This window comes from Myxozyma melibiosi (genome assembly GCF_037950935.1).
Source record: "Myxozyma melibiosi strain Phaff 52-87 chromosome Unknown BZA70scaffold_1, whole genome shotgun sequence".
Taxonomy (NCBI): Eukaryota; Fungi; Ascomycota; class Lipomycetes; order Lipomycetales; family Lipomycetaceae; genus Myxozyma; species Myxozyma melibiosi.
This window is the reverse complement of record NW_027042915.1, coordinates 2,931,025-2,947,755: the sequence shown is the minus strand read 5'-3', so window position 1 is coordinate 2,947,755 and position 16,731 is coordinate 2,931,025. Positions and strand designations below refer to the sequence as shown.

General features: G+C 52.6%; 8 protein-coding genes across 8 annotated transcripts; 4 read left to right on the top strand and 4 right to left on the bottom strand.

Moving 5' to 3' along the window:
- Positions 1–38: 38 nt before the first annotated feature.
- BZA70DRAFT_273164 (uncharacterized protein) lies at positions 39–1,593 on the top strand. The gene is made up of 5 exons (XM_064911789.1): positions 39–222; positions 307–351; positions 447–557; positions 617–725; positions 776–1,593. The coding sequence occupies exons 1-5, from the start codon at positions 160–162 to the stop codon at positions 1,528–1,530; spliced, it is 1,083 nt and encodes a 360-aa protein (XP_064771249.1). The 5' UTR covers positions 39–159; the 3' UTR covers positions 1,531–1,593.
- A 99-nt stretch (positions 1,594–1,692) lies between these two features.
- On the top strand, positions 1,693–2,836 carry BZA70DRAFT_293492 (putative BAP31 domain protein). Its single transcript, XM_064914412.1, has 4 exons — positions 1,693–1,815; positions 1,984–2,118; positions 2,181–2,374; positions 2,462–2,836. Exons 1-4 carry the CDS (start codon positions 1,795–1,797, stop codon positions 2,736–2,738), a joined length of 627 nt encoding a protein of 208 aa, XP_064771248.1. The 5' UTR covers positions 1,693–1,794; the 3' UTR covers positions 2,739–2,836.
- BZA70DRAFT_273159 (tRNA-dihydrouridine(47) synthase [NAD(P)(+)]) lies at positions 2,837–5,109 on the bottom strand. Its single transcript, XM_064911788.1, has 4 exons — positions 4,956–5,109; positions 4,759–4,888; positions 4,492–4,704; positions 2,837–4,434 (listed from the first exon to the last, which is right to left on the bottom strand). The coding sequence occupies exons 1-4, from the start codon at positions 5,041–5,043 to the stop codon at positions 2,889–2,891; spliced, it is 1,977 nt and encodes a 658-aa protein (XP_064771247.1). The 5' UTR covers positions 5,044–5,109; the 3' UTR covers positions 2,837–2,888.
- An 83-nt stretch (positions 5,110–5,192) lies between these two features.
- BZA70DRAFT_308961 (uncharacterized protein) lies at positions 5,193–7,357 on the top strand. The gene is made up of 4 exons (XM_064914869.1): positions 5,193–5,470; positions 5,547–5,649; positions 5,722–7,020; positions 7,086–7,357. The coding sequence occupies exons 1-4, from the start codon at positions 5,358–5,360 to the stop codon at positions 7,203–7,205; spliced, it is 1,635 nt and encodes a 544-aa protein (XP_064771246.1). The 5' UTR covers positions 5,193–5,357; the 3' UTR covers positions 7,206–7,357.
- On the bottom strand, positions 7,358–11,088 carry BZA70DRAFT_273153 (SH3 domain protein). Its single transcript, XM_064911787.1, has 3 exons — positions 10,695–11,088; positions 10,533–10,624; positions 7,358–10,472 (listed from the first exon to the last, which is right to left on the bottom strand). Exons 1-3 carry the CDS (start codon positions 10,746–10,748, stop codon positions 7,673–7,675), a joined length of 2,946 nt encoding a protein of 981 aa, XP_064771245.1. The 5' UTR covers positions 10,749–11,088; the 3' UTR covers positions 7,358–7,672.
- A 194-nt stretch (positions 11,089–11,282) lies between these two features.
- Positions 11,283–12,648, top strand: BZA70DRAFT_287527 (MAGE family-domain-containing protein; the record flags this gene model as incomplete). Its single annotated transcript, XM_064913960.1, has 3 exons — positions 11,283–11,306; positions 11,443–11,701; positions 11,765–12,648. 3 exons carry the CDS (start codon positions 11,283–11,285, stop codon positions 12,646–12,648), a joined length of 1,167 nt encoding a protein of 388 aa, XP_064771244.1.
- A 100-nt stretch (positions 12,649–12,748) lies between these two features.
- Positions 12,749–14,822, bottom strand: BZA70DRAFT_40068 (translation elongation factor EF-1 alpha). The gene is made up of 3 exons (XM_064915090.1): positions 14,553–14,822; positions 14,155–14,304; positions 12,749–14,079 (listed from the first exon to the last, which is right to left on the bottom strand). The coding sequence occupies exons 1-3, from the start codon at positions 14,553–14,555 to the stop codon at positions 12,850–12,852; spliced, it is 1,383 nt and encodes a 460-aa protein (XP_064771243.1). The 5' UTR covers positions 14,556–14,822; the 3' UTR covers positions 12,749–12,849.
- A 900-nt stretch (positions 14,823–15,722) lies between these two features.
- BZA70DRAFT_234669 (mannose-6-phosphate receptor binding domain-containing protein) lies at positions 15,723–16,597 on the bottom strand (the record flags this gene model as incomplete). The annotated part of the gene is made up of 2 exons (XM_064910308.1): positions 15,723–16,320; positions 16,395–16,597. The coding sequence occupies 2 exons, from the start codon at positions 16,595–16,597 to the stop codon at positions 15,723–15,725; spliced, it is 801 nt and encodes a 266-aa protein (XP_064771242.1).
- Positions 16,598–16,731: the final 134 nt, after the last annotated feature.

Genomic DNA, 16,731 nt, shown 5'->3' with positions numbered 1-16,731 from the left:
AGGGTTCCAGGCAGCAGCCAGGCTCAGTTTCTTCTTGACGATTCTTCGTTTCGATAAATTCAACTGGAGCCCCGCCTGTCCTCGATCCGACGCTCTTCACCACCTTCTTCTATATATTCGACCAACAACCACCTGCTCGCTCTCTAAACCACCATCACCATGTCTGTCACTGATGTCCTCACCCGCAAGTCCGGCGTCATCGTCGGCGACGACGTCCTCAACGTAATTGATCTCCCCTCCCCCGCCTTGCTGCTCTTCCTGCCTTGTTCTCTTCCCGACCTCCATTCTAACCCACCACCCCCGCAGCTCTTCAAATACGCCCAGGAGCACAATTTCGCCATTCCTGCTATTGTAAGTAACTTCTTCTTCCTCTTCTTCTTCTTTGATTCCAACTCTTACTCCCTCCCGATCCATCTACTGACTTCTCTCTTCTTTTTTCTCACCAGAACGTGACTTCCTCCTCCACCGTCGTCGGCGCCCTCGAGGCTGCCCGCGACTCAAAGTCCCCCATCATCCTCCAGATGTCCCAGGGTGGTGCTGCCTACTTTGCCGGAAAGGTATTACTTCCATCTCCAGATCAATTGCCTCTCTTTCTCTTCCTCACACTTTTCTCTAGGGTGTCTCAAACGCCGACCAGAAGGCTTCCATCGCCGGTGCCATCGCCGGTGCCCTCTACATCCGCGCCGTTTCCCCCTCCTACGGCGTCCCCGTCGTTCTCCACACCGGTATGCTCTTCCTCCTATTCTACTCTCTCAATCACACACTAACCCCCCAGATCACTGCGCCAAGAAGCTCCTTCCCTGGATGGACGGCATGCTCGACGAGGACGAGAAGTACTTCAAGGAGCACGGCGAGCCCCTCTTCTCCTCGCACATGCTCGATCTCTCTGAGGAGCCCAAGGAGGAGAACATCGCCATCGTCAAGAAGTACTTTGAGCGTGTCGCCCCCATGAAGCAGTGGCTCGAGATGGAGATCGGCATCACCGGTGGTGAGGAGGACGGTGTCGACAACACCGGCGTCGACAACGCCGCTCTCTACACCCAGCCCTCTGACATCTACGACGTCTACTCCGCCCTCTCCTCCGTCGGCCCCTACTTCTCCATCGCCGCCGCCTTCGGCAACGTCCACGGTGTCTACAAGCCCGGCAACGTCAAGCTCCAGCCCGAGCTTCTCGGAAAGCACCAGGCCTACACCAAGGAGCAGACCAAGTCCTCGTCCGACAAGCCCATCTTCCTTGTCTTCCACGGTGGCTCTGGCTCCTCCAAGCAGGAGTTCTCCACCGCCATCAGCTTTGGTGTCGTCAAGGTCAACCTCGACACTGACCTCCAGTTCGCCTACCTCGAGGGTATCCGCGACTACATGCTCAACAAGAAGGACTATGTCATGACCCAGGTCGGCAACCCCGACGGCGCCGACAAGCCCAACAAGAAGTACTTTGATCCCCGTGTCTGGGTTCGCGAGGGTGAGAAGACCATGTCGGCCCGCGTCAAGACCGCGCTCTCTGACTTTGGCTCGGCCGGCTCCGTCTAAATCTCTTTTGTGTAAATCTCTGCGACGTGTTTGTTAATCTTGAATAAAAATAATCCAAATTATCTTGTAGTCTTAAGAACAAGGATAAGAAGAGGCCTGGCTAATATAAGAACACCGCTTAGTCAGAATGACGTAGCTCAACCTGGAGCCTTCCGCAGATCTCGAGGCCAAAAGCACACGCGGCGCTATAAAACTGTCCTCCTCCCTCAGTTCTTGAACAGTCTCTTCACCATCCCATTCATCCATCTACAGTTCTTAGCCAAAATGACTCTCTACTACTCTCTTGTATGTCCAGGTCTACATTTTGCTTCAATCCTCTCTGATCCGCTTCTAACACCACCGGACAACCTCACCGCCGCTGCCTGCTCGGTCCTCGGCTCGAGGGTGTGATCTGAGATCCTTCCTCGTCCAGGGCCCTGCATCGCATGCCGTGGTTTGTCCTCTGCTCTACAGGTCTTTGTTCTTCTCATCACCGAGATGATCGCGTTCTTCGTGCTCGTCACGCCGCTGCCGTTCAACCTCCGTCGCCGCATGTTTGCCTTCATCTCCCAGTCAAACATAATCGAAAAGACCTCTTACACTCTCAAGGTATCACATCGTCCATCAATCTCTTGTCATCAATCTAGGCTTTCACTAACAGTATTATCTAGATCGTCTTTGCTTTCATTCTCATCCTCTTCATCGACTCCGTCAACAGAGTCTACCGCGTCCAGACCGATGTCTCCGGCAGCTCTGACGTCTCCAAATTGCTCTCCCAGGGCTCCGATAGATCTGAGATCCAGGCTCGCAAGTTTTACTCTCAGCGCAACATGTATCTCTGTGGCTTCACTCTCTTCCTTTCGCTGTATGTTTCTTTCTTATTTGATTCTTTCTCATCAGAGAGCCTCATTTGAGGATCTGCTAGAGGCACTAAACTAACTGAACCTCACAGCATCCTCAACCGTACCTACGTCCTCGTCGTCGATCTCCTCTCCGCGCAAGACAAAATCGCCCTTCTCACCCGCGACTCCCACGAGGGCACCACCGCCGTCGCCGAAGTGTCTGCCAAGGATGCGGAAATCGCCGAGCTCAAGAAGCAGCTCGGATCAAAGACCACCGATCTCGAGACCTTGAAGAAGCAGGCCGAGGGTCTGAATAAGGAGTATCAGTCGCTGGGCGATAAGGTCAACGCCAGTGCTGCTGCGCCGGGAACTAAGAAGGATAACTAAAATTTTAAATAAATATACCTGAAACATAATTGGTTTCACATCATTTTAAGTCGAGAGGGCAATTGCTTAAATCAGGATTCATTGTATTAGATTTTTATCTCACAATCCTCCAAACTTTTTCTTACAGATCATTCTCATATCTAATCTAGACTAGCCCTGCTCGTAGGCATTGCTCTTGTGCTTTGGCTGGAACTCGAAATTCTCATGACACGGTCCTAAAACCATCTCACTGATCTTGATCCAATCCCTGTAATCTCCACTACCCAACAACGTCTCGAGCTCATTCCGGCCCTTCCACTTCTCCGGCCTGTCCTGCAGTCGCGGCGGCAGAGTCTCCAGAATTCCGACCGGAACATAGCGGCACGAGAACGAGAGGAACTCGCACAGGAAGCGGCGGCAGTTGTTGATACCGTACTCGTCTGAGCCCCAGTGCTCGAGGCCGAGGTGCGCGAACCGCTTGATCATCTCAAGGCGCTCGGTCGCGGTCTTGTCGAGGTACTGCTTCGCGTCGATTTCCTCAAAGATCCAGGGCTTGATCAACGCGCCGCGGGCAATCATCACCGAGTCTACGTTGTAGTTGTCGACTGCGTCCCACCAGTCCTTCCAGGAGTAGCAGTCGCCGTTTCCGATGAACCACACCGGCGCACGCTCGGGACCGTCCTTGTTCTTGTCTTCGACCTCGTGGAAGGTATCGCGGGCGATCTGCGCAGTCTCGGAAATATACTGCCAGTCCGCCAGGCGCGTGTATCGCTGCTGCCGAGAACGGCCGTGCAGAGTGATCGCCGCAACATCTCCCTCCCTCACGAGCCTCTGGACGAGCTTCTTTGCTATCGGTGTCTTGTCTCTTGTGCCCATCCGCAGCTTGACTGTGATTGGCACCTCGCCCGAGACTGCGTTCATACCCTTGAGCATCCGCAGCATCTTGGTTTGCGCGTCGAGCAGCGCCGACCCGGCTCCAGACCGGTAGACGAGATCGATCGGGCACCCGCAGTTGAGGTTGATCTCCGACAATCCTCCTGCGCTCACTTCGCAGTACTCGACGAGCGCCTCGGTCGCTTTGATTGCCTGCCACGGCTTCGGCGCCGCAATCTGCACACCAAACCCGCCGATCTCGTCCGTGTGCGTGCGCGGCAGCGCCCACTCGGGCTTCGTGCCTTGCAGCAGCGGCAGCGCGAGCGCCATCTCCGAGTACGTCACGTTCGCGCCAAACTCGCGGCACAGTCGACGGAAGGGCAAGTTTCCGACCGTTGTCAGCGGCGAGAGGATTTTGGCGTGCGAGTAGTTTAGTCGTTTTTTCTCGCCGGGCTTGATTGGTGCCTCGATGTACGTGGCCGCGTTATCGGCTCGCTCCTCGTTCGTCATCGGGACGCCGCCGTTGCCGCCGTTTCGCGCGATGTTGTCTTCTTTGACTGATTCTAGATAGGGCAGGATCAGATCAGATTTCGGGGTTGGGAATTTCTTGCGCTGAAGAAGGAGTTGCTCGGAGCGATCGATCCGGTTCATCTCTCGTCCTGCCGCCGCTTTCTTTGCCTCGTCTACTAAACTCTTGTTACTCTCTTTGCTCCAGTGCGAGTACATCCAGCGGCATTTGACGCCGGCGGGACAGTACCCGATTGCTTCGTAGACTGGACATGTTCCCGAGAGATCTTCTGGCTTTGAGGCAATGTACTTTGAAAGATCATGCTCATATTTGCACCTAAACAACTAGTTAGCCACTATACGGATGTGCTATATCACAACAAGAAAGACATACTGATCGCCATGTGAGCAAACCCCTCCGTCCTTGATCGCCTCGCACAGTCGAATCACGTCATGAGCTTTCCCAAACTTGCGGTTCTTATTCTGTCCGCGTTCGCGCTTCTGCCGACGCGAGGTATCCTCTCGTCCGTTCAGCTCGGACTCGTCGTCGTTGTCACGGCTAGGCACGGTGTCCGTGACTGTGTAGTCTGATTTCGGCACGCGGAATCTAGGATTTGTGGTCAGAAGGCTGAATAATGCTGGGGTAGGAGAGTCGACTTACTCTGCCTTCACGCGGGCGATTCCGTGATCTCTTGCGTCTCGCGCGTCGATTTTGACCTCTTGAGTCTCCGTCTGTACCTCCTCGCCAGTCTTTCCATCGTCCTCGATCTTTGCCTTCTTTGCAACAGGCGCTTCAACCATTATACCGTTAGCTCTCCATTAAACTACTACCACCGACTCTGATTGAAAGCAACTTACCCTCTACCACAGACACAGCTACCTCACCCACTGGCGCAGCGACAGCCGGGTCCGGAGACAATGCACGTTTCTCATTCGAGCTGCTCATCTTGACTAGACTGTAATCCTGCCTTTGCTCCAGAGTGAAATCCAGCAGTTATCAACCTGAAGATCTCCCAAATTTATGAGATTTTTTTCTTCATTTTTGGGAATTTCTTGTTAGTCTCGTCTGCGGCTCACTGAATCTTATTGACTAACCCATGACTAAGCGGAATACCCTTCAAGCCGCACCACGCTTCTTCCAACTGAGATGTCTTGACCGGACTACGAGCCAGATATCCCAGGCCTGCGTCCCCATCTCGTCAGCTCTTCAACTCACAAGCCACGGCTATTTGCTAGGGGTTACTTGAAAATAGTTTTGTAATGGCTACGCAGCAACAGCGACTTAGCTCGGAGAATAGACGACGAGGCGTGTCGCCTGCTCCGGAGCGGGTTTCTCTCGGTCCTTTGGAAGTCCCGGCGCCGTCTTCTACAGAGTACTCTCCCCTTTCTCTCTGTCTTGTTGGATCTGGTTGAGTGAAGAGTTGTATATACTAATTCTGGTGCGTATAGGTTTTCTGCGCAAGCGAAATCGATACAGACGCCGTCTGCGGAGGCGCCGCTGAGTCTGCAGGAGTACATCGAGCCACGGATATTCAAGCAGCTTCCGTCAATTGTGAGTTTTCTCCCACTACAACATTTATCTTTTTTAGAGAATGCAGGCGATTAACGTGCTGCTGTGATTTAGTTCTCGGCCGTGCCTACAATCACGTACGGCGACCTCGCGACATTCTCAACCATCTCCCTGATCTCGCGGCCGACGCTGTTCACAATTGCCTCGCTCACGCAATCAATGCTCATCAAAGCGATTCCCACAGACTACAACCGCATTCTCCACCTCTGGGCATTACGCATCGCCTCTGTGTCATTACTCGGCTTCCCCGCGATAGCCGAGAGCGAAGCCCACGCGCTCATCGAGCTCAACACGAACGAGAACTTTCGGACGAAATCCGGCGCGTCGATTATCCCCTGGGGATTGAGAGTGCTTGTGATTAAAGTGCAGACGCAGCAGCATCCGCAGGTCGGGGTTGTGAAGTACTATGCGTTGGCGCGCGAGGCGAGGGTTGAGTGCTGGAAGCTTGCGAATAAGATTGCTGCGAGGAAGGGAGCAGGAGCAAAGGCGGAGAAGAAAGCTGCAGCTGACGACGACGGGGAAGATAAACCGAGCGAGACCAGCACGAAAGATGAGACCGAGGTCGCACCAGCAAAAGCTGTACTTACCGACGCCGACGACGACGACGAAAACGACGCAGAGACAACGCTCGAAGACCTAGAATCCCAGTACTCATCCTGGTGCGACCGCCTCTTACAATGCGGCCTCTTCGTCTCCTCGATGCTCTCGCGCATGCGCGACTTTGGCGCCGCGTTCGACCATATCTCTGCCATGCTAGATTCGGCAAAGACCGAGCACGACCGCACGCGCGTGATCCAGATCATGGCACTGCTCTGCGTCGAGGCCGGGGACGCGAGTCGCGCGAGCGAGTGGTTTGCGCAGTTGCCGAATTTTACTGCGGATCCGATTCTCGATACGCCGACGACGGAGATCAAGAACGCTGTTGCTGATGCGGTGCTTGACGATAGTCTGCCGTCGGCAGCAGCAGCGACCCCTGCTATCAACATCGAACCCGCCGCCGCAAAGTCGCCTACCTCACCTACGTCCCGCCCCGCGCCAGCAGAACGAGACGCCTTGTTCGACAACAACCCGAGCTCCCCCACTACGCTTCCCTCCCCCGTTTTTTCCTCAATCTCAACCTTCCCTTCTCCTGCCCCAACCCCCGCCACCGCATCTTCTTCCGCAACTCAGCCACAAGACTCCTTATCCTCCACCACGACAGCAACATCGTCATCGCCCTCGCCGGCGCAGTCAATCACGTCCACGATCGCCGCGCCCCGCGTCAAATTGACAGATCAGCCGTCGAGCCAAATTGACAGTAGCAGCAAATGCAACCTCGCAATCGCAAACCTGTACGATGGAAACATCGACATGGTACTTCCCCCCCATCCCTCTTTTCCTGCTCTCTGCTTTAACGTAGCTAACATCATCATTCTCAGGCGCGAAATACGCTCTCGGAATTGCTCTCTACAGGGTACAGATTCACTGATCTGGTCTACAACTTTTGCGTCTTTTGTAACCTCAAGACCGAAATCGACCGCATCGCTCAGTTTAAGTGAACGAACTGATGAGAAATGTATTAACTACTTTGTTTGTTGCGTTTTGGGTCAGTTTTTTGGTTGCATTCGTTTGGTTAGCAATAGAATTCTCTACACCTGGCGGAGGACCTCTTCCACACCTGAGTTGCGATCTACACCTCTCACAGAGACAATAATGCATTTTCGCACTTCACTAATCGACAGAAACAATAAAAAACACAGGAAATACATAATAAGGAGCGTGTATATAACCAAAAATTATCACCTATCATTAAAAGAGATGTTCCAGACCGCCTGCGGCTGCAATCTGTACATCTTATCTTCATCAAAATGTCAAATATTCAAAACAAAAAAACTCAAAATGGAATACCAAAATACTAATAAATGAGTGACTATCGCGGACCTTCGTCGTCCAAACAAAAACTTTCGATTAGCGTCAGTTTCTTCTCTTTCTAAAGAGTACTGCAATGGCAGGACATGCTGCTCAACTAAATCGTCTGCAGAAAGTTACTGGGTGCAAGACCCAGCTGCGGCCTAGCTCTGGGTCCCAAAACCTCCGCCTCCCACCATCCGTCCTCCTGCATCAACAAAACAAGCATGACATCGCCCTTACGGAAGCTGACCTCCTCAGGAATCATAGCTCTGTAGTCATACAAAGCGCGCGCGTAGGCAATAGCCTCTCTTCCGTCTCGCGAGTACTGCGGAAGCTCGCCGGGGACGGGGTGTCGCACGTCGAGAGCCGACTTGCTCTTTGGTCTTTCGTAGGCAGCCTGGTTGCCGCCCTGATATCCGCCTCTAGGAGAAGCATCTTGCTGGTACTGACGAGACACCGGACGTTGCTGCTCAGGATGAGGCGAAACGCCTCTTGGGCTGTTTTCGTACCCGCCAGCCCGAGAGCGCGCCCGGTTCTGCTCAGGACTATACTGATTGGGAGATTCATACGCAAACGCAGAGCGGGGACGGCCCATCATTTGTGGACCGGGTGATGCAGAGCGCGAGGCAGCTCCCGCATGAGCTGCAGGACTTCCTCCAGCGTAAGGACCTTCTCTTCCGTAATCCGGTTCTGCACGCGATCGCGAACGGTACTGTTCTTGTTGCTGAGGCGACTGCTGCTGACCGTATCCCGGTGCTCCACGACTCATTGGTCTATTGAACTGCGACTGAGAAGAAGGTGGTCTCTGCTGCTGAACGGGACGCTGCTGAACAGGGCGTTGCTGGGGAGAGTATCCGCCCAAGGAAGACTGGCTTTTAGCATGGCGCGGTTGGGGTCCACTGCGACTACCTCCTTGGAACATCTCTTGAGTCTTGGAGGTATACTCAAGGGCAGTATCACGCATCTCCTGAGCGGTTATAACCTGAGCAGGAGGAACCAAGCTGGACTGCTGGGGCGCTGCGGAGAAATCAGGCTGCCTCATGTGAGATGGAGGAGGTGCTCCGTTAGCACTGCTCTTAACCATGTTGTTTTGGGGGCTCGTCGGAGCAGAGTACGACGGTACTCGATGTCCTGCTCCACCTCTGGCTGGCTTGCCGTTCCCGAGTCCGTACTTCTTCTCTGCACGTAGCTGACTAGCGGGCATCTCACCTCCCTTCAAATTTGCCAATGCTGCTGCAATAGGATCCTCATCGTCTGCATCTTCAAGAGTGGGCTGCTTTGCAGATTTCTTGCTGCTCGGATCAACATCAAACGCGTTTTCTCCTACAGACAACACGTAACGTGCTCTAGGATCTGAATTCTCGTACTGATTGTTTCCAGCGGCAGGCGAGTTTCTGCTATTCATCTGCGAGCGAGCAGCAACAGGCGTGACCTTGGACTCTGAACGACTGTGTCCAAAAGAGCTCGAGCCGTACTTGTCTGGCGAACCATAAGGAGTGCCGGTCGCTGACTTAGCCGGAGACGGGCTGCGGGATTCCAAGTTTGTGCGTGACTTTGAGAACTGACCTGCTCCATACGGCGAAGAAGAAGTATTAGGCTTGATATAGTCCTGATCGTCCAAGTCATTTTGAAGATCCATCTTGCTTTTGCGCTTGAAAGGGGATGTCCATCCGCCTCTTTTCTTCTTCTCAGCAGTTGGAGTTGGAGTCTGGTCCAACATGCTTGCCGCGTCAGGTTTGGCTTTGGTAGGAGTTGAAAGCTCATTCTCAGAAGATGAAGAAACAGTGGTTGCATGCGAGAAGCTGGAGTCGCCAGAAGGACTTCTTCCACGGTGAACGGGAGAGCTATGCGCACTCGAAAGCGCCTCTTCAGGATACTGAAGGGTCGGTACTCTCTCCATCACATTACCAGCGACAGATCTGGTATTGTCTGCAGCCGCGTAGGGACTATCGTCACCAGCCTTAACTGGTGTGCGATTACCCGCAGAAGCGGGAGAGGAGACAGAAAGCGAGGCAAGCATAGCGTCGATCTGGTTCGATTGTGATCGGACCATTCCTGACTTGGTGTTCTCACTGTCCTCGAGTCTGTGGTCGGCGGAGACCTCGAGATCGCTCGATCTGTACTGGAGATTTGTTTGTCTTGAGAACTGCGCGAGAGTGTAGTTGTTGGTCTCCATAGAGTAAGCGCTGCTTCCGTCCATGAAGTTGATATACTTTGGCGAGTCAGGAATCTCCTGACCAGTAGCTCTTTCCCTGACGAAGGCAACAATGTCTTTCTCAACGTCGCACCGCTCGAGAGAGACGCGAATGTTCTCGCAGTACTCGTCATCACTGACACACACAGTCGAGATGATATTTGAGAACGCCCAGATGTTGGACTTCAAAAAATCAATTCTCTCTTCCTCAAGGTCCTGGAACTTGTCGCAACCAGCCTTCCACTCACGATTCCACTTCTCAATCGTCTCGCTCAAGTTGCGCAACGAGGCCTGGTAATCTCTTCGGGACGCATTAACAGCAACCTGTGCTTTTTCCAGCTTGGCGTTGTTCTTTTCCAACTCGCGCCCCATAAGCATATTCTGCTGCGCAATATATCCATTGATCTTGTTGCAGTCATTCTCATAGCGATCCCGGTTCTTAGCCACGTTTGCCTGCTGGGCGAGTTTGGCTTTAAACAGCTTCTCAAGCGTACCCTGGACAATCTTTCGCCGCTCACGCATGCCGGCCGAGAAAGTTGTAAGAGGCTCGTCGAGTTCGGTGCGAAGCTGGAGACTGCTGTTATGATGCGCTTTTCCCATCTGCTCGGTCTCGAAACGCAGAGTGTCGAGCGAGGAGCGGAGGCTTCCGATTTCATGCTGTCCAAGGGGCTTACGTGAAAGAGCTAGAAGCTTGCGGGAGTACTCTTCTTCGATTGCGGTTCTGTCAGGACAGAGTTAGTAGACGATTAGATGTATATCAATTGGAGGAAACAGCACTTACCGTTCTTTGTAGAACGACTTCAATTCTTCACAAGTTTGTTTAGCTTCTCTCATACGCTGAAAGATCACACTGACCCCTTTCTCCTCCACACCCTAAATAAAGTAAAGACAGGCGTTAGATCCGGCAGGCACGATGATCCTCGGACGTTTTGCTATGACCTACCCAGAAGTTATTGGAGAAAGAAAGCGGCACAGAAGGGGGTGCATCGTTGGCCATTGTGAATGTCGATAGCCTCAGTTGGCGGATGTATCAACAAAAAGGGCAATGAACCTGCTTCCGCTGGCCTACTTCTGTTCAAAGCAGAGAATTCCCGATTCAAAGGAAGGAAAGGACCACAAAGAGGCAGCCGTGTTCGGTTAAGAGCAGCAGGAGATCGAGACGAAGACTGTGAAAGCAGCAGCAATAGATGCGAGTGAAGAAAGCAAGGGTGCTATCACAGGCTTGCGCGGCACGAGGGGACCAAAACAGGGTTTGGCAGGCCGGGCCTTTGTTTACCAACTCATCATCTTTCGGAAAAGGTAAACAGACTGTTAAATTGAGTTTCGTTGCCACAACAACCGCACAAATCTGACATCCGGGTAAGGGTCTTAATTGGAAATCTGATTTCGTCGCGCGCGCTACGCCAAAAAGTGGACAAAACCGACGCGCGCATCTTGTTCTCTCCTTAATCTGACACACTTGCGTCTGCGTTTCCTGCGTCGTAACGATTTCTGTAGTGCTTTTGAGAGAGAGAAGCTCATATTTGCGATCATGTCTGACCGAAGTTCAAGAAGAGTGAGAATTGTACGCGACTCCAACTATTAACGCGAGATGAAGCTACGACTACGCGTCTTTCTGTTCTCCCGCAGACGCGGATCATCCCGCCAACTACCATCATCAGCAGCATATATTCTAACTTTTTTATGATTAGGCGGACGACATTGCAACAGGCTCACAGCGACGTAAGCGGTCACGAAGAAGCGACGCTACGGATGTATCCCTTATTTCTGACGACGACGACAACAACAACGACGAAAGCTATAACGAGAACGGGGAAGATGCGGCGGTTGATCACGCAGAGCGCGAGAAGAAGGATGAAATTACGCGACTGGCGAAGAAATTGGTGAAACTGGCGCTCGAATTTGAGCATAAACGGACCCCACTTCGAAGAAGTGTTATCAATGACAACGGTATCTTACAACATGGAATTATTGCCAACATATCTTGTTTACTGACCTGATTATGTCCTACAGTACTTGACAAAACAAATCGACGCTCGTTTTCGGCCGTGTTCAAAACAGCTCAACAGATGCTGACCGACATTTTTGGCATGACAATAACCGAGCTTCCCACCCGTTCAATCTCACAGCGCCCAGCCGCCGGCAAGAAGAGAACGCGAGTAGTCCCGGACCGGAAACCGGCGCAAAGCAACAAATCATATATCATAACCTCGACCCTGGATCCCGCGTTTCAAAACCTCGACTGTCTCAAGCCTATGAACCAAGGAGAGAAGATCTACAACGGGCTTGCGATGACTGTATGCACAGTCTTGCACCTCCATGGCGGCAAACTTCACGACAACGAGCTGATGAGATACCTACGCATTCTCAAAATCGGGAGCTACACTCCTTACAACGACGAGCGGACAACAGAGCTTTTGAATCTGATGCTGAAGCACCAATACCTCGAACGGGAAAAGGACACCGAAGCAGAGCAACTAGGCGCAGAAGAGCAGAGCTTTACGTATTTCGTCGGGCCCCGCGCAAAAGCTGAGCTTTCGCAGGACGCGGTCCTGGATTTTATCATTCGCATCTACGGCGAGCATGCACCCAGAGATCTGCGCGATCGTGCCCTGCGTGCGCTTAGGAGTTCTCGCGATGACGGGTACGACGAACCTGCTCTTGACGAGGAGGACGATGCTATGGTCAGTATGACATTACCATCCGTTGGCTCATTGGATGCGAGAAACAAGCCAAAGAAACGGTTGAGTAAGAAGGATCGCCTGGCTGAACTCGCACGCGACGACAATGACGATACCATTGATGGCCTACAAGAAGACATCAGTGATTCCGACGACGATGATGAGGAGGAGGAGGAGGAAGACGAAGATGAGGATGAGGACGACGAAGATGAGTGATGAAGACAACTCACAGGAACGTTACCTCAGCAATATACTACACACTACACTTCATTTACAATACAATCTACGCTTCAAGAGATTATAGAAAAACAAATATATTACGGCTCGGGAGCTAAATCGCCCTCGCTCCTAACAATTATTTCCCTTCCATCACGCTAACATAACAAACAACCGATAAACCCAGTACCGATTTTTTATTTATTTCTTGGAGGCCTTGATGGCAGCCTTGGTGACCTTGCCGGCACCGACGACGGACTTGTCAACGGACTTGATGACACCGACGGCGACGGTCTGTCTCATGTCACGGACGGCGAAACGTCCGAGGGGAGGGTAGTCAGTGAAAGCCTCAACGCACATGGGCTTGGAGGGGATGAGCTTGACAATAGCAGCGTCACCAGACTTGATGAACTTCGGGTTGTCCTCCATCTTCTTTCCGGAACGACGGTCGATCTTCTCGACGAGGGTGTCGAACTTGCAAGCAATGTGGGCGGTGTGGCAGTCAAGAACTGGGGCGTATCCAGCACCGATCTGGCCAGGGTGGTTCATGACGATGACCTGGGCGTTGAAGGAAGCGGCACCCTTGGGGGGGTCGTTCTTGGAGTCACCGCAGACGTTTCCACGACGGATCTCCTTAACGGAAACGTTCTTGACGTTGAATCCGACGTTGTCACCGGGGAGACCCTCAACGAGCTGCTCGTGGTGCATCTCGACGGACTTGACTTCAGTGGTGACACCAGCGGGGGCGAAGGTGACGACCATACCGGCCTTGATGGTACCGGTCTCGACACGGCCGACGGGAACAGTTCCGATACCGCCGATCTTGTAGACATCCTGGAGGGGAAGACGGAGGGGCTTGTCGGAAGGACGGACAGGGGGCTCAATGGCATCGATGGCCTCGAGAAGGGTCTTGCCCTTGACGACACCGGAAGCCTTGGTCTCCTTGACCCATCCCTTGTACCAGGGGCAGTTGCCGGAGGGCTCAATCATGTTGTCACCGTTCCAGCCCGAGATAGGGACGAAGGGAACGGTCTTGGGGTTGAAACCAACACGCTTGATGAAGTTGGAGGTCTCCTTGACGATCTCCTCGTAACGGGCCTCAGACCACTTAGTGGTGTCCATCTTGTTGATGGCAACGATGAGCTGCTTGACACCAAGGGTGTAGGCAAGAAGAGCGTGCTCACGGGTCTGGCCATCCTTGGAGATACCAGCCTCGAACTCACCAGTGCCGGCAGCGATAATGAGAATAGCGCAGTCAGCCTGGGAAGTACCAGTGATCATGTTCTTGATGAAATCACGATGTCCGGGGGCATCGATCACGGTGACGTAGTAGCGAGGAGTCTCGAACTTCCAGAGAGCAATGTCAATGGTGATACCACGCTCACGCTCAGCCTTCAACTTGTCCAAAACCCAGGCGTACTTGAAGGAACCCTAAAATTTTCAAAAAATGACGTAAGCAATCTGTCCACCCACTATAAAAATATAGTTTCAGAAAATTTTCCATACCTTTCCGAGCTCAGCAGCCTCCTTCTCGAACTTCTCGATGGTACGCTTGTCAATTCCACCGCACTTGTAGATCAAGTGACCGGTAGTGGTAGACTTGCCGGAATCGACGTGGCCGATAACGACGACGTTAACATGAGTCTTCTCTTTTCCCTGTAGAGTGATGGTGATTAGTATGTGTTGGGTGAAGATGATAATATTTTGATTCCCATAAACAAGAATGATAGAAAGAGCAGAGAGAGAAGCAACAGCAAGACAAGAGAAGACAGGAAGGAGTAAGATCGCTACCTATCACCTTGTGTTGCTATGAATCGCCACCGCTCCATCCTATCACTCAACCCGATCAGGCCCCACAAGGGAGCTAACCGGACAGGAAGAGAAGGAGAAGAAGAATAACATACCATTTTGATTTATTTGTATATAAAGTAGTAGATTATAAAGTGAAAAATGTCCAGATGACTATGCAATTGATAAGTCGGTGTGGGCAGACAAGGAGAAAAAAGGGAAAGCAGGAAAGGCGGGCGGCAGAACTTATATATTGGCTTGGACCTGCGCTCGCAAAAAATTTTTTTTGCTTACAGCTGAGAAAGTTAACCGCCAACCCTGACGCCGCGACACGGAGATTCGACACGCCACTAAGCCGTAACAGGCAAATCGTAATCAGCACCGCAGCGGACTCATGGTCTCGCGGCCGTGCTGGCGAGAGCACTACGAGACTATCCCTTCACCAGGCCGCACTGCAAACAGCAGATATAGAGCATTTATACAGCAGCATACAGAGATCGAGCAAGGCGGGAGGGCAGCGGCCAGAAGAGGGCCTGGGTGTGACTGTCTTTCTGGACGTGTAGGGTTACATCTAACCCTAATACGACGCGAGATCGGCTACCTACCTTGCTGGGGCTAGCGAGACGCACGCGCGACAGAGGAGTCGACGCGGTGCTATCTCCCAGACTGGCTCATCCCACCTGTTGAGAGCGCACGCCGCTGACGCAGAGAGCAGGGAGACAAGCAGAGCGGAGCAGAGAAGGAAGCAAGAGCGGTGCCGATCTCGCAGCGTATTCTCTTCTCTTCCTGTCCAACTGTCTGTCTGCTTGGCAGTTGGCAGTGCGCCGTGTGCCACCTTCTAAGAGCGCTGCGAGGCAGGACCGACTGAGTCTGCAGAAGCCGGGAATAAAGCAGAGACGTGGCCATTGAACGGTGGCGAAAATCAGGGGCTTTTTTATTTTTTTTTATTTGAGCGCAGAAGAAGAAGAGCAGCGAAGAAGAGAAGGCTCCGTGCACGCTGATGGCTAATCTCCCAATGACCTTAACTCTCTGCTCTCCCTGCTCTCCCTGCTCTCCCTGATCTGCAGCGCTGCTGTCTGTCTGCTCCCCGTAGTCTTCTAGATCTGAAGTTGTATGGACATTACATCATTATCTTACGTCTCTCTGCACTGTCTGTGTGTCGTCAGAGATACTTCTCTCTAAATCTAAATCATCAGATCAAATCATGTCTAGATTATTCATTATATGCTCGAATACCCACATGCTGATCTCACCCACACTCCCACACTCCCACTTCACCGGTATGTTCACTGGTATGACCGCGCCGTAGGCTTCTCCTGCGCAACCATCTCCGGCCCCCATCCCGACACCTTGCGGATCAGCGAGAAGAACGCGTTCACAAACGCATGCACATACGGCACCCGCCTCCGCGACACCGCCAAAAAGTAGACACTTAGCATCACAAACACAATCAATGCAAACATCCCAAACGGTCCCAGCGTATCTGCTCCTCCGCCCTGCGATCCGGCCTTTGCGCACGCGTGTGGTGTCCGCGCTTCAAAGAAATATGCGCACTCGTGCACCTGCGCGATGAACTGCAGCTGAATGTCCGTCAGCAGCTCGCGGTCGCACACAAGCGTGATAATCGACGACTTGCGCAGATCCTGTGCTTTAGGACATGGTGAACCGTCACTGTACTCGAGCACTAGCTTACGTCCCCGGAACGCAGGCGGCTGCGCAACCTCGCCGATCGAGAACTTCTCGCCCTTCTCCGTCGTGTAGTATGCCGACACATTCGAAACCTCTTTGACGCCCATGATGTCGGTCGGAGGAGCCAGAACCGGCGCACAAATGTTCATAGTAAAATTGTTGCCATAATCGTGGCCGCGGATATGGAAATCAGATCTACACGTAGCCATGTTAGCAACCAGCAGCCCTTCAAACCCATTCAATTGAGCAATATTAAAGTCTCAACATACTCATGAACGCCCTTTTCCCGCGATAGTTTACTCAAGTCGTAGAAGTTTCCTGTTGTCTTTGAAATCGCTGTGCAGAACGGGACACTCTTCTTCGCCGATGCGCTCTGGCTCTTGTCGTTTGCGCTCTTCTCGCCGGCTTGCGCGTCCACCGCTGCTGCGTCGGCAATAAGTGGTAAAACCAGCAAGAGCAGGCCGACGACCATATACGCCGTCAGCTGTGAGATTCTGCTTCTCCGTTCCATGACTGTGGTTCTGATTTGTGTTTGGTCGTTCGTTTCGGTTTGCGATTCGGAGGTCGCTGTGGAGCTGTACGTATAGATGCTGTAACAAGGCTGCG

Coding starts and splice junctions, on each gene's coding strand:
- BZA70DRAFT_308961 (XM_064914869.1), top strand. CDS start 5,358: ATGGCTACGCAGCAACAGCGACTTAGCTCGGAGAATAGACGACGAGGC. Junction 5,471..5,546: donor CCGGCGCCGTCTTCTACAGA/GTACTCTCCCCT, acceptor TGGTGCGTATAG/GTTTTCTGCGCAAGCGAAAT. Junction 5,650..5,721: donor TCAAGCAGCTTCCGTCAATT/GTGAGTTTTCTC, acceptor GCTGTGATTTAG/TTCTCGGCCGTGCCTACAAT.
- BZA70DRAFT_293492 (XM_064914412.1), top strand. CDS start 1,795: ATGACTCTCTACTACTCTCTT. Junction 2,119..2,180: donor AGACCTCTTACACTCTCAAG/GTATCACATCGT, acceptor AGTATTATCTAG/ATCGTCTTTGCTTTCATTCT. Junction 2,375..2,461: donor TTCACTCTCTTCCTTTCGCT/GTATGTTTCTTT, acceptor TGAACCTCACAG/CATCCTCAACCGTACCTACG.
- BZA70DRAFT_273164 (XM_064911789.1), top strand. CDS start 160: ATGTCTGTCACTGATGTCCTCACCCGCAAGTCCGGCGTCATCGTCGGC. Junction 352..446: donor ATTTCGCCATTCCTGCTATT/GTAAGTAACTTC, acceptor TTTTCTCACCAG/AACGTGACTTCCTCCTCCAC. Junction 726..775: donor CCCCGTCGTTCTCCACACCG/GTATGCTCTTCC, acceptor CTAACCCCCCAG/ATCACTGCGCCAAGAAGCTC.
- BZA70DRAFT_40068 (XM_064915090.1), bottom strand. Junction 14,080..14,154: donor AGGCTGCTGAGCTCGGAAAG/GTATGGAAAATT, acceptor TGAAAATTTTAG/GGTTCCTTCAAGTACGCCTG.
- BZA70DRAFT_273153 (XM_064911787.1), bottom strand. CDS start 10,748: ATGGCCAACGATGCACCCCCTTCTGTGCCGCTTTCTTTCTCCAATAAC. Junction 10,625..10,694: donor CTTTCTCCAATAACTTCTGG/GTAGGTCATAGC, acceptor TACTTTATTTAG/GGTGTGGAGGAGAAAGGGGT. Junction 10,473..10,532: donor AAGTCGTTCTACAAAGAACG/GTAAGTGCTGTT, acceptor CTGTCCTGACAG/AACCGCAATCGAAGAAGAGT.
- BZA70DRAFT_273159 (XM_064911788.1), bottom strand. CDS start 5,043: ATGAGCAGCTCGAATGAGAAACGTGCATTGTCTCCGGACCCGGCTGTC. Junction 4,705..4,758: donor ATCGCCCGCGTGAAGGCAGA/GTAAGTCGACTC, acceptor CACAAATCCTAG/ATTCCGCGTGCCGAAATCAG. Junction 4,435..4,491: donor GTTTGCTCACATGGCGATCA/GTATGTCTTTCT, acceptor CTAGTTGTTTAG/GTGCAAATATGAGCATGATC.